The sequence below is a fragment of the Chiloscyllium punctatum genome, chromosome 21 (genome assembly GCF_047496795.1).
Source record: "Chiloscyllium punctatum isolate Juve2018m chromosome 21, sChiPun1.3, whole genome shotgun sequence".
In the NCBI taxonomy this organism is placed as follows: Eukaryota; Metazoa; Chordata; class Chondrichthyes; order Orectolobiformes; family Hemiscylliidae; genus Chiloscyllium; species Chiloscyllium punctatum.
In genome coordinates, this window is record NC_092759.1 from 17954474 (window position 1) to 17969920 (window position 15447).

Genomic DNA, 15447 nt, shown 5'->3' on the forward strand with positions numbered 1-15447 from the left:
TCAACATTGGAAAGATAATTCCACTGGAGTGTGGTCTAGGACAAGGGATCATTCTGTACAAACTCAGCACAAAGACAAGGAGAAATGTTTTTAGTCATATTAATCTTTAGTGCACACAATGCAACTGAGTGCAGAAGGCTCAGTCACTGATTGTGTTCAAGACTGTGATCAGAATATTTCTATATATTAATAACATGAAGGGCTGCAGCAATAGTCCAGGGAACCACCGTTGAAGAACGGTAAGACACAATTCTATGTTTGATTTACCAGGCTAGATGAGCTGAATGGCCTCATCCTCCTGCTGTCACTATGCTCTGACGTTCTGTAGCAATCCTGACTGCTTTACACTAAAACACACATGTCCGGTACACTTTCTCTGGAAGTAAAATGGTATCTGTCTCACTGTTCAGGAAAGGCTCATTGGCAAGTTTATTACATTGGGACTCTCTCTGTGCTGTGAGGTGAGCGCATAAAACTCAGTCAGAAGCTCATTAACTCAACACAAGAGTTACAGTCAGCAGATCCAGGCTGGAGATCAGCAATGCAGAGGTAGTGCTACAATATTGACTCTCCAAAGTGACATTACTTTGTGATTGCTTCCATAGTCTCTTGTGCAAGGATTGGATCCAACTGTGTTATTGGTTCAAAAGCAATTGAACCATTGATTGTGTCCTGGGCTAATCTTCATTCCCTAAATGTCATCAAGAAGAAAGTGTATCCATTCTATCTCTTTGTTCTTTGTTTTTAAAGTAATCTTGATGTTCATAAATTGGCTCCTGTTGCTCGCTCTGTTAAACATTGACGATACCTCAGAAACTAGGAGAAAGTGAGGACTGCAGATGCTGGAGATCAGAGCTTAAAAATGTGTTGCTGGAAAAGCACAGCAGGTCAGGCAGCATCAAAGGAACAGGAGAATCGACGTTTCGGCCATAAGCTTCCTGAAGAAGGGCTTATGCCCGAAACGTCGATACCTCAGAAACTCCACACACTGGAAGCTTTATTGTTTACAATAAATTAGTGATGCTCTGAATTCAAATTAGGGTAAGACAAATTGCAGGAACGTGATCGTGTACCAATCTCTCAGAGAAAAATTACAGTTGGATATGTTCTAACTATAGGTCATGATGTCTGCCATTTACCTCCTGATGTTGACAGATCAGTGGATGTCAGGGTAGGATTTGACCTGATGTTTGCCACTGTAGTGTCTACTGATGTAGACTCCATTGTCAAGTCCTCAGTTGTTGTCTTTGTTTCTGTTTAAGATAATTTTCATGGTGTCAGATTTTATACTGAATACATTTCCTTCATCCATTTCATTCTCTTTCCACATCAGAATCATATTCCGTTCAGTGCTATGGTTTGATGTCAATTTCCATTTGTTACAAATGGAAAGGGACTTGTGCATCTTTTACACTCCTTCAGACAGAAACCCCAAATCCAGACTGAGCTTGCACAAATCCAGGCTGCATCATAGGTTGGCTGAGGGAGGACTATAGTGCCACATGTCATCTTTCAGAAAAGCCCAATTTGTACATTCTGACATACATACTTTCCATTCAATCAACACTGGAAAGATAATTCTACTGGAGGGGGGTCAAGGAAAATGGATCATTCTATACAAATTCAGAAGAAATTCGAGGAGAAATGTTTTTACTCAGAAAATGATTCATCTTTTGTGCACACAATGCAACTGAGTGTAGAAGGCTCAGTCACTGAGTATGTTCAAGTCTATAATCAAAATATTTCTATATATTAATAACATCAAGTGTGTATTAATAGTCCAGGGAGGTAGAGCTGAAGAAAGTTAAGACACAATTTCATTTTTGATAGACCAGGCTAGATGGGCTGAATGGCCTTATCCTCCTGCTGTCACTTATGCTGTTACGTTTTTTAGATTAGATTACATTACTTACAGTGTGGAAACAGGCCCTTCGGCCCAACAAGTCCACACCGCCCCGCCGAAGCGTAACCCACCCATACTCCTACATCTACATTTACCCCTTACCTAACACTATGGGCAATTTAGCATGGCCAATTCACCTGGCCTGCACATCTTTGGACTGTGGGAGGAAACCGGAGCACCCGGAGGAAACCCACGCAGACACAGGGAGAACGTGCAAACTCCACACAGTCAGTCGCCTGAGGCAGGAATTGAACCCGGGTCTCAGGCGCTGTGAGGCAACAGTGCTAACCACTGTGCCACCGTGCCGCCCACGTTCTGGAGCAATCCTAACTACTTCCCATTAAAACGCACATGTCCGGTGCCTTTCTCTGGAAACGAAATGCTAACTGTCACTCTGTTTGGGTCAGGCACTTTGGCAAGCCTATTAAAGGTATCAAGACTCATAAAGGTGTGAAAGAACATTTTCTATTCCACTCTCCCTGCAGTACTTATGGAATCTACAAGTTTTCCCACGGATGCCAGATCCAGAACGGCCCTCCAAGAACAAAATTTTCAATTTCTTTCCTTCCCCTGTCAACACAGTGGCTCAGTAGTTCGCACTGCTGTCTAATAGCACCAGGGTCCCAGGTTCAATACCACCCTCGGGCAACTGTCTATTTGCACATTCTCCCCGTGTCAGCGTGGGTCTCCTCTGGATGCTCTGGTTTACTAAATTGCCCATAGTGTTAGGTACATTAGTCAGAGGGAAATGGGTCTGGATGAATTACACTTCAGAGAGTTAGTGTGGACTTGTTGGGCTGAAGGGCTTGTTTCCACACTGCAGGGAATCAAATCTAAATCTAATTAAAAATTGAGCCAATAGGCCACAATGTCTCCCATTTATGTCCTGATGTTGAAGTCTCTGCAGATGTGATTGAAACCCTGGACTGCTTGTTAATGTGGATACTGTGATGTTGTCGATGTTTCTCTTAAATATCACATTAGTTGTCATCATTGTGGGTATATTCATTGAGCTGGGAAGTTAATTTGCAGATGTTTCGTCCCATGTCCAGGAGACATCCTCAACCCTCTTGTGAAGTGCTGCTGTACTGTGCCTTTTGGAATTTATTTGGTTTCATTTCTGCTGCTTCTGGTTGCTGGTTCTGGTTGTAGTGCCAGTATATTGGATCTATGTGCTTGTTGATAGAGTCCACGGATGAGTTCCATGTTTCTAGGAATTCTCTAGCTTGTCCTATGATTGAATTGCCTTTCTCCATTTCAAGAAACTCCTTCAACTACTACTGTCTGTCTCCAGTTGCTCAACCAGTTCTTTAACCAAGGAGCAGGAAAATCAACATTTCGGGCAATTCAAATAGCTCTCCACTACCATCGCAAGGGCAGCTAGGATTGAGAATAACATGTGGCCTTACCAATGTGACTCACAGCCAATAAAAGATTAAGAAAAGTTTGACAACTAATGGACACCAACTCTCGTCCAATACAGTCGATACTAGTATGCAGTATTGTGATAGGTCTGTCTTCCAAATGAGGTGTTAACCTAGTTCCAATTAAATGCTTGGTTGGATCATTTTCTCCAAATACCCATACTGGATTTGTATTGCTTCCTCTTCTCTTTATGATTCTCAAGCAGGGACCATTTCCATCTCCAAATCTCATAGTCATAGAGTCACAGACGTACACAGCACAGAAACAGCCGAACAGCTGTCCTAAATTATTCTAGTTCCATTTGTCAGCACTTGGCCCATATTCCTTCTAAACCCTTCCTGTTCAAATACAGAGAAACCTTGATTATCCGAACGAGATGAGCGGGCACTATTTCATTCAGATAATTGATTATTCGGTTAATTGATTTCCTCTTGGGCTCGGAGTTTTCTGTGAAGTCTGTTCCCCGTTCAGGAGACTAGGCAGCAGCACACAGCACACAAGCCCCTGCCCCCCCAACCCCGCCCCTGCCCCCCCCAACTCCGCCTGCCCCCCAACCCCGCACCACCATTCCCCCTAAGCCACCGTCCAACCCCCGTCCGCGTCCCTAACCCCAGCTGACCCCTCCCACCCCCCTCCGGGGCAGCTGGACTGGACACCAACAGTAAGACTGCTGCTACCTTTGTGGGGTATGTCTCCAAATAGCGTGTGCGCGCGCACACACACACACACACACACACACGTGCACACGCACACAACTTTTTACTGCAACTTTTTAACCGGTTCCACCTCTGCCCTGTACAGGACAATGTCGAAGAAATTATCTGGGAAGGGGGGGTTTTAGGATTCACCCCTATGTAGAACTCCATGGAAAGTGTGGGGGGAGAGAGAGAAGGCAGGATGTCAGTCATTTAGAGACGGTGCCTGGACTGTCCAGGACTGTTCTCGGCAGCATTTCAGTGACCCAAATTTGTTTTTAATCATTGTACCTGCAAACAAAAGACACGACCAGGGTTGAAACAGCCCTTTGACACAATGTTTCTATCGGGACCTTGAGATCACCTTCGGATAATCCAAAATTTGGATAATTGATATTCAGATAATTGAAGTTCCTCTGTACCTATCCAGATGCCTTTTAAAATGACGTAATTGTACCAGCCTCCACCACTTCCTCTGGCAGCTCATTCCATACACGTACCACCCTCTGCGTGAAAAAACTGCCCCTTAGGTCTTTTTTAAATCTTTCCCCTCTCACCATAAACTTAATGCCCTCCAGTTCTGGATTTTCCCACCCTCGGGAAAAGACCGTGTCTATTTACTCTATCCATGCCCCTCATGATTTTATAAACCTCTATAAGGTCACCCCTCAGCCTCCGACGCTCCAGGGAAAACAGCCCCAATCTATTCTCCCTACAGCTCAAATACTCCAATCTTGGCAACATCCTTGTAAATCTTTTCTGAACCCTTTCAAGTTCATATTATCCTTCCTATAGGAGGGAGGGCAGAATTGAACACAATATTCCACAAGTGGCCGAACCAATGTCTTGTACAGCCATAACATAACCTCCCAACTCTTATATTCAGTGGTCTGACCAATAAAGAAAAATATAGCAAATGCCTTCTTCATGATCCTATCTACTCCATTTTCAAGGAACTATGAACCTGAACTCCAAGGTCTCTTTGTTCAGCAACACTCCCCAGCACCTTACCATTAAGTGTATAAGTCCTGCTCTGATTTGCTTTTTCAAAATGCAGCACCTCCCATTTATCTAAATTAAGCTCCATCTGCCACTCCTCAGCCCACTGGCCCATCTGATCTATATCCCATTGTACTCGGAGGTCACCTTCTTCGCTATCCACTACATCTCCAATTCTGATGTCATCTGCAAATTTACTAACTATATCTCATCCAAATCATTTAAATAAATGATGAAAAGCAGTGGACCCAGCACCGATCCTTGTGACACACCACTGGTCACAGGCCTCCAGTCAGAAAAGCAATCCTCTGCCACCATCCTCTCTCTTCTACTTTCGAGCCAGTTCTGTATCCATATGGCTAGTTCTCCTTATATTCCATGTCATTTAACATTGCTAACCAGTCTCCCAAAAGGAACCTTGTCAAACACCTTACTGAAGTCCATATAGATCGCATCCACTGCTCTGCCCTCATCAATCCTCTTTGTTACTTCTTCACAAAACTCAAGCAGGTTAGTGAGACACGATTTTCCATGCACAAAGCCATGTTCAGTATTCCTAATCAGACCTTGCCTTTCCAAATGCGTGTAAATCCTGTCCCGCAGGATTCCCTCCAACAGCTTGCATACCAGCGATGTCAGGCTCACCGGTCTATAGTTCCCTGGCTTGTCCTTACCACCTTTCTTAAACAGTGACACCACTTTAGCCAACCTCCAATTTTCCGGCACATCACTTGTGACTATCGGTGATACAAATATCTCAGCAAAGGGCCCAGCAATCACTTCACTAGCTTCCCATAGAGTTCTTGGGTACACCTGATCAGGTTCTGGGGATTTATACACCATTATACACTTTAAGACATCCAGCACCTCCACCTCTAACATATGGACATTTTTCAGGATATTACCATCTATGTCCCCACATTCTAGATCTTCCATGGCCTTCTCCACAGTTAACACTGACACAAAATACTTGTTTAGTATCTCCCCCATCTCTTGCAGCTCCACACATAGGCTGTCTTGCTGATCTTTGAAAGGCCCTATTCTCTTCATAGTTACCCTTTTCTCCTTAATGTAATTTATAAAATTCCTTTCGATCCTCTTTAACATAATCCTCCTTAATTTGCCAAAGGGATGTCATGTCCCCTTTTTGCCATCTTGACTTCCCTCTTAACTATACTCCTACTGCCGTTATATTGTTCTATGGATTCATCGATTTTCTGCTGTCCATACCTGATATATGCTTCCTTCTTTTTCTTAACATAAACCTCAATTTCTCTAGTCATTCAGCATTCGCTATACCTATCAGCCTTGCCTTTTACCATAAAAGGAACATACTGTTTCTGGACTTTTGTTATTTCATATTTGAAGCCTTCCTATTTTCCTGCTGTCCCTTTACCTGCAAACATCCATGCCCAATCTACCTTTAAAAGTTCTTGCTAAATATCGTCAAAATTGGCCTTCCTCTAATTTAGAACTTCTTTAGATCTGGTCTATGCTGTTCCATCACTATTTCAAAATTAATAGATTTATGGTCACTGGCCCTAAAGTGCCTCCCCATTGACACCTCAGTCACCTGCCCTGCCTTATTTCCCAAGTCTAGCTCAAACTTTGCACATTCTATAGTCAGTACATCCACATACTGAATCAGAAAGTTTTTATGTACATACTTAACAAATACATTTCCATTAAAACCCTTAACACAATGGTAGTCACAGTCAACATTTGGAAAGTTAAAATCCCCCACTATTACCACCCTATTATTCTTACAGATAACTGAAATATCCTTATAAAGTTGTTTCTCAAATTCCTGCTGACTACTGGAGAGTCTATAGCACAATCCCAATAAGGTGAACATCCCTTTCTTATTTCGCAGTTCCACCCATATAACTTTCCTGGACATATTCCCAGGGAAGACTGTGCCCTCCAATTGATTTCCTAATGTCCGCAAATGTGTTTGGTGCTTGTGTCTACTTCATTTGTGCTCCCCAAATGGCTTATGGAATCTTTTGGAATATCTCCAGCAGTTGCTCTGTCTCCTGTGGGCATTATTCCGTTAAGTGAGTCTCCTTCCTCAATTTAATCACAGAATCATATTGTACAGAAGAGATCCTGCCAAAACTAAGCTAAACTACACTGATCCCACTTTCTAGTACATGGCCTATAACTTTGAATGTTATGATAATTCACGTATTCACCCAAGTACCTTTTAAACGTTGTAATGCAGTACATTCCAGATCTCCACGTCCTCTGGTTGAAAACACTTTTCCTCAACTCCTCTTGAAACCTCCTGCCTTTCACATTAGAAATGCGCCCCATTGTTATTGACCCTTCAACTAAGGAGAACAGCTGCTTTCTGTTCTCCCTGTCCATGTCCCTCACAATCTTACACACCTCTATCAGGTTCCCTTCAGCCTTCTCTGCTCTGAAGAAACCAACCTGAGTTTATCCAACCTCTCTTCAGAGCTAAAATGCTCCTTCCCAGATAATGTTCTGGTAAATCTCCTCTGCATTACCTCCAGTGCAATCACATCTTTCTTTTGTCTGGTGACCACACTGCACACAGTTCTGCAGCTGTGGTCTCACCAAAGCCCCAACATGACCTCCTTGTTTATATAATCTGTGCTTTGACTGATACAGACAAGAGTCCTGGATGCTTTCTTTTCTATCTTATTAACCTGCCCTAACACCTTCAGGTTTTTGTGGAAAAGCACTCTAAGATCCTCACGTCCCTCCGTTTTTCCTAGTGTCTGACCATTCATTGAGTACTTCCTTGTTACTTCTTCCAAAGTGCATCACCCAAAACTTATCAGGATTAAATTCCATCTGTCACTGATCATAGAGTCACAGAGATGTATAGCCTGAAAACAGACCCTTCGGTCCAACATGTCCATGCCGACCAGATATCCTAACCTAATCTAGTTCCATTTGCCAGCACCAAACCCATATCCTTCCTATTCATATACCCATCCAGATGCCTTTTAAATGCAGTAATTGTACCAGCCTCCACCACCTCCTCCTGCAGCTCACTCCACATATGCACCACTCTCTGTGTGAAAAGTTGCCGTTAGGTCCCTTTTATATCTTTCCCCTCTCAACCTAAACCTACGCCCTCTAGATCTGGACTCCCACACCCCAGGGAAAAGACCTTGTTTATTTACCCCATCCATGCCCCTCATGACTTTATAAATCTTTATAAGCTCATCTCTCAGCCTTCAACACTCCAGGGAAAACAGCTCAGCCTATTCAGCTTCTCCCTATAACATTACAGACCACCCCAAACACCTTGATTAGATTCCAGTCTGTAACTCACTCCCAGCAATCTGTTATTCTATATATAAACCACCCTGAACCTCTCGATTAGATTCTACTTGGTAACTCCCTCCCAGGTATCTGTTATTCTCGACATAAACAACCCCGAACCCCTCAATTCAATTCCAGTTTAAAACTTACATTCGGTATCTGTTATTCTACACAGACCATCCCGAAATCACCTCGCCTCTGATCAACTTCCTGTCTGTAAATCCCTCCAAGGCATCTCATGTTCTTTATATAAACAATCCCAAAACTGTTAATTAGATTTCAGACTGTAACTCCATCTAGGGAATCTGTTAATCGAGATATAAACCATCCTGAATCACTCGATTAGATTCCAGTCAGTAACTCATGCTCCATATCTGTTATTCTATATATAAATCACCCCGAATCCCTTGATTAGATTCTAGTTCGTAGTTTATTCCCAGGTGACCAATTCATCTAAATCCTAACATAACTAAGACTTTATTCCTCGCTGTGAACCACCGAGCTGATCTTTACATCACCCACAAAATTATTCATGCCACTCTCCTCACCCTCACATCCTCACCTATAACATTTATATATATCATGAGCAATAAGACACCCAGCATTGATCCCTGCAGTACACAACTGGACATCGGCCTCCAGTCACACATACAGCTTTCCACCATCACCCTCTGTCACCTTAGCTGATTTTGATCCAAATTGCCAAGTTACCCTGGATCCCATGTGCTTTTACCTTCGTTATCAGCTCCCATCAGACCTTGTTAAACACCTTGCTGAAATCCATATCTGTGTTCTAAGTTTCTATGCTTATACACCACTGCACTACTTTGTCACCTTTTCAAAAACTCAATCAGATTTATGAGGTATGACCTCCTTCTGACAAAGTCATGCTGACTATCCCTGATCAAACCTTGCCTCTCAAAATGAGACTAATTCAGAATAGTTTTCTGACCACTGGTATGAGACTCATTGGTCTAGAATTCCATCCAAACTATTCTGAAATTCCTTCATTTTTAGATAATTAAATACTCTTGAAAAGTATTCGGTAAGCAATTTACATGACTTTCTTTCCCTACAGCATTGTCTTGCTGTGCACTTTGACATTGAATAGTGTTGTACATGATCACTCACCTGTTGTCACTGAAATTGCAGGAGAAAACAAACAGAATAAGACTAATGCCTTTTGCAGTTTGCATAGGGTGTTGTCCATTTTGAGTTGTACACGTGAAAATCCCAGCTCACAATTCAAGGACCAAGGTTTCCTTATGCAAATGTCCAAAATTAACCAGCAGTGCTGCAATGGAAATTTTCAAGGCAACCCTTGCTGGTGCATGAAGTGACCCAATGTTGAAGTTGAAATGAGTTATAGCCCAGCGTTCTAAAAAGATCACTAAATGCCAAAGTTAATTGTCAACTGAGCATAAGTCACCTGAAGTTTGTTGTAAATATCTTTGTATCAGATGTGACGTAATGAGTCTGTCATGCATTAGGTCAGCACCATAAATTGCACAAAAACACATCACTTGAGAACATTGTACTGATAATATTGATGGATGTGATATTTTGCATCTCAAGCCCAAAGCAGTCCCTTAGAGTATGTCATAATGGATGACATATTTATGGTTTCAGAGAACAGCCAAAAAACACAGATTAGCAAAATCTCTGACACTAGCCTGTAATCTGTAGGAATTAAAATTTAATGTTCTGGAGAATACTGCAAGAGGACTGCAGAAAAAGGTTATTGTCGTAATGAAAAAACCTTTTGTTTCTTTTCCTTGAACACTTCTATATGTTTCTTTGAAAATGTTGGAGGTGGCTGATCTGATTGTGTAATTGGTGCTGGAACTTTTCCAATCCCTGTCCAACATCAACAATGGTGAGTCAGTTGGGAAGGTATGGCAAGAACAGAAAATTGAGATTCTTGACGTCAGGAGCAAAAAAAGCCCAATTTCCACTGATGTTTTGTCAACAAGACTAGAATCTTGCTAGTGAGAGGTAAGGGTCTATGTGCATGCAATAATATCATTATCACCTAATCCAGATCTGTAATCATAGAATTCTGCATGAGGCAAGGATACTGTATGGCCCACAGTATTATGTCTAAACCATTAATGCAGAAAGGAAAAAGCGATGAAGGGCTTATGCTCGAAACGTCGATTCTCCAGCTCCTCAGATGCTGCCTGACCTGCTGCGCTTTTCCAGCACCACAATCCCAACTATGAATCCAGAAACCCAAGTAATAGTCTGGGATCCAGGTGTGAATCCTGCTATGGCAGATGGTGGAGTGTGAGATCAATAAAAATCTGGAATTAATTTCTAATTTTGATGATGAAACCATTGCCAATTATTGGAAAAGCCCATCTAGATCACTAATGTCCTTTAAGGAGGGGAACTGCCAGCCTGACTTTGTCTGGTCTCCATATTAGTCGAGACTCATAGCAATGGAGTTGACTCTTCACAGCCCTCTGGCCAATCAGGGATGGACAATAAATGCTGTCTGAGCCAAAGTTAAAAATCACACGACACCAGGTTATAGTCCAACAGGCTTATTTGAAAGTACAAGCTTTCAAAGTGCTGAAGAAGGAGCAATCTTTCAAATAAACCTGTTGGTCTATGACATGGTGTTGTGTGAATTTTACCCCAGTTTACCCCAGTCCAACCCCAGCAGCTCCACATCATATCTAGCCATTGTTGTCCACTTCCCATGATAGCATAAAAAGGTGAACAGTGTGCAGTGTTCAACTATGCTGAGTACAAATTCTGGCCATTAGCAATCTTGACCATGTCATTGATCATTACAAGTTGACAACAGTCATCTCTATGAAGCGGAATTAATCACAGGTATCCATAAAGGTCTCACTTGTGGACCACTAGTCACAGAGACAATCCAAGATCTCCAAGGCTGGACATGGGCATGGAGCTGGTTTCCTTTCACCTTGAACAGTAAGTATTTGCCAACATGCTCATTTCTGCAAAGCTGCCTTTCTTAAGAAGTAAGGGTGGGAGGGAGGACAAGGTGTTGTGTTTGTGATGTGGCTTGTGCTGTGTGTATTGGAATAATGTCATAGGTACAGCCATTCAATGGCCCTCCGTGTCAACGTCCTACATGCACCATTGAATCAAGCTCTGTGGTATATTGTGCTTTGTGTGTGCTGTAACTGCCAGCTGCAACGAGGAAGCTGGTTTGATTCTGATATTCCTCACCCTGGTTCATTGGAACTGTCACCAATGGTGTCCTCATTGTTGTGGCCACTGCACAGTGAAGGTGCAGAGAAGTTGATGCAGAATGAATGAATCAGCAGGTTCAGGACTAGCAGCAGGTTCCAGTCGCAACTGAAAGGTCTCTGCATGCAGACTTGCAACAGACGGTCCCCTCAGAATGTGCAGGAAGTCAGTAGTTTATCTCACACAATTCTACGGTGCTCACCCCCTACGCCCTACTCATCTACAGCCCTGCTCCTGCGTTATCTTGCACTCACCTGGACAGACATGCGCAATGCTGCTGCATTCTTCTGGGATTTCTGTATCTAGCAGCATTTTTGAATCTAGTTGTTCACTTGGTCCAACACTACCAATCAGGAATAGCCTGAGTGGGAAAGAAAAGCTTCTGAAGGCGCACAGATGGTACGGGTGACACCTCATTGTAAATAGAATATCATAATCATAAACATATTGGCACTTTGATATCATTCCTGCCTGATCCACTGCCACTGGAGCTGCAGCTACAAGGATAACAGTACACATCCTTAGCACCAGGACACCTTCCCCAACACCCAACATAACACAGCATCCTGTCAATGCTGAATGTAGGAGCATACATTTTGTAAAGCCTTCAGCCAGTTGTTAGCAATAACGCCTATTGATGAACAGGAGATGTGAAGTAAGAATAAATGAAAAGGCTGCATTTGTTCTGGGACTAAACAGGGCTTGCTTGTCTTTTGAGCAAAAACATTTACTGTCAATGAATGATGACTTTACAAAACTCGGATCTATTAGAAGTGAGTATTAAATTCTGTTTGACCTGTTGCATTGCTCTATCCTGGTGAATTTACTGATCTTCCTGTTCAATGTCCTCATCTTCCTCCTTGGAAAATTGCTGCCACTCTCCCAGCTTTTCAGTGTCCATCACATCCCCTCTTTTCTTGCTGCCAATGGGCAGGGTGAATCACACAAGGATTAAGCAGCACACATTGCGTGGACTCTATTGGAAGCCAAAGGGGTGTTTATGGGGATGTTGCAGGTATTTGGAACAGAATCTTTAAATTGTGATAGAGTCGCTCAGGTTTTCAAATAGTTATGTTAATCTAAACTCGTTTTTTTTTGTTCGTGTGTAAATAAATTCTGTTTTGTTTAAAACCATGTGGTTTGGCCAGCTGCATCACTCCTGGAATATCCACTTTACATCAACTAGATAAACAACTAGAAAAGTTAGGGTCTGGATTACCTTCTTGAAATGTACTGAGGGTGTCTGGCCTGATCCATAACACACTGTTTCTCACTCATCTGAATAAGAAGGCTTCGAGAACTTGCTAGAGCTCACATAGAGAAAAGTTCCACAAAACTCTCCAAAACTGACACGAAGCCAACTTCTGGGAAAATTCAACCTGACAAGTCTGCTCACTTTCCAATGAGCTTGGGAGACATAAAGAAGTACATTATGAGCAACCAATAGCAGGACATTAGGCAGGACAATTGGAGACAGGAAACCCCATATAATTTAATCCTCCAGGGATATAGCCAACCAGAGTCTGCCCTCAGGCCACACAAGTTGCTAACTGATTATTTTGTTCGTATAATCTCATCACAAATTTGTAATGGCATTTGGTTTTCACGGTACAGCTTTAAGCTGCCCTCCTTACAAAGAAATCTTTCAAAGTAGAATTTGTCTTCTTGGGATATCTCAAAATGCATCACAGCCAATGAAACACTTTCAAAGTACAGTCATTGCTGTAATCTAGGAAAGACGCTGCCAGTTTGAACATAGAACAATACAGCGCAGTACAGGCCCTTCGGCCCTCGATGTTGCGCCGATCAAAGCCCACCTAACCTACACTAACCCACTATCCTCCATATACCTATCCAATGCCCGCTTAAATACCCATAAAGAGGGAGAGTCCACTACTGCTACTGGCAGGGCATTCCATGATCTTACGACTCGCTGAGTGAAGAACCTACCCCTAACATCAGTCCTATATCTACCCCCCCTTAATTTAAAGCTATGCCCCCTTGTAATAGCTGACTCCATACGCGGAAAAAGGTTCTCACTGTCAACCCTATCTAACCCCCTAATCATCTTGTACACCTCTATCAAATCACCCCTAAACCTTCTTTTCTCCAAAGAAAACAACCCCAAGTGCCTCAGCCTTTCCTCATAGGATCTTCCTACCATACCAGGCAACATCCTGGTAAACCTCCTCTGCACCCGTTCCAGTGCCTCCACATCCTTCCTATAGTATGGTGACCAAAACTGCACACAATATTCCAGAAGCGGCCGCACCAGAGTCTTATACAACTGCAGCATGACCTCAGGACTCCGGAACTCAATTCCTCTACCAATAAAAGCCAGTACGCCATATGCCTTCTTCACTGCACTATTTACCTGGGTGGCAACTTTCAGAGATCTGTGTACATGGACACCAAGATCCCTCTGCTCTTCCACACTACCAAGTAGTCTACCATTAGCCCAGTAATCCATCTTTTTATTACTCTTACCAAAGTGAATCACTTCACACTTAGCTACATTGAACTCCATTTGCCACCTTTCTGCCCAGCTCTGCAGCTTCTCTATATCCCGCTGTAACCTGCCATATCCTTCCTCACTGTCTACAACTCCTCCGACTTTCGTATCATCCGCAAACTTGCTCACCCAACCTTCTAACCCTTCCTCCAGGTCATTTATAAAAATGACAAACAGCAATGGTCCCAAAACAGATCCTTGCGGAACACCGCTAGTGACGGCACTCCAAGATGAATCTTTGCCATCAACTACTACCCTCTGTCTTCTTCCAGAGAGCCAATTCCTAATCCAAACCTCCAACTCACCCTCAATGCCATATCTCTGTATTTTCTGCAGTAGCCTACCATGGGGGACCTTATCAAACGCCTTGCTAAAATCCATATATACTACATCTACCGCTTTCCCCTCATCTACCTCCTTCGTCACCTTCTCAAAGAATTCAATAAGGTTTGTGAGGCACGACCTGCCCTTCACAAAACCATGCTGACTATCCTTGATCACATCATTCTTATCCAGATGTGCATAAATCCTATCCCTTATAATTCTCTCTAAGACTTTGCCCACAACAGAAGTGAGACTCACTGGCCTATAGTTACTAGGATTATCCCTACTCCCCTTCTTGAACAAGGGAACCACGTTTGCTAGCCTCCAGTCCTCTGGCACTACTCCTGTAGACAAAGAGGACACAAAAATCAAGGCCAATGGCTCTGCAATCTCCTCCCTTGCTTCCCAGAGAATCCTAGGATAAATGCAATCAGGCCCAGGGGACTTATCTATTTTCACCCTTGCCAGAATTTCCAACATCTCTTCTCTACATATCTCAAAGCCATCCATTCTACTTATTCGTGCCTCTGTATTCATATCGACAACAATGTCCTGTTCCTGAGTGAATACTGACGAAAAGTATTCATTCAGCGCCTCCCCAATCTCTTCAGCCTCCACACGCAACTTCCCATTACTATCCTTGATTGGACCTATTCCTTCCCTAGTCATTCTTTTATTCCTAACATACCTATAGAAAGCCTTAGTGTTTTCCCTAATCCTACCAACTAAGGACCTTTCATGTCCCCTCCTTGCTGCTCTTAGCTCTCTCTTCAGGTCCTTCCGGGCTACCTTATAACTCTCAATCGCCCCTATTGAACCTTCACGCCTCATCTTTACAAAGGCCGCCCTCTTCCATTTAACAAGGGATTCCAACTCCTTATTAAACCACGGCTCCTTCACACGACCCTTTCCTCCCTGCCTGATAGGTACGTACTTATCAAGGACACTCAATAGTTGCTCCTTGAACAAGTTCCACATATCAATTACGCTCTTGCCTTGGAATCTACTTTTCCAATCCACACATCCTAAGTCATGCCTCAACGCATCATAATTTCCCTGCCCCC

The 15447-nt window shown here is 42.9% G+C and overlaps 1 protein-coding gene across 1 annotated transcript in view; it reads right to left on the reverse strand.

Annotated features, from left to right (window-relative positions):
* Positions 1–15447, reverse strand: part of LOC140492614 (uncharacterized) — a 162883-nt gene that overhangs the window by 119684 nt on the left and 27752 nt on the right. Inside the window, exon 2 of the mRNA XM_072591626.1 lies at positions 1140–1253. Coding sequence (XP_072447727.1) covers positions 1140–1224 — 85 coding nt within the window. The 5' untranslated portion in view covers positions 1225–1253. The remainder of the gene's footprint in view (positions 1–1139; positions 1254–15447) is intronic.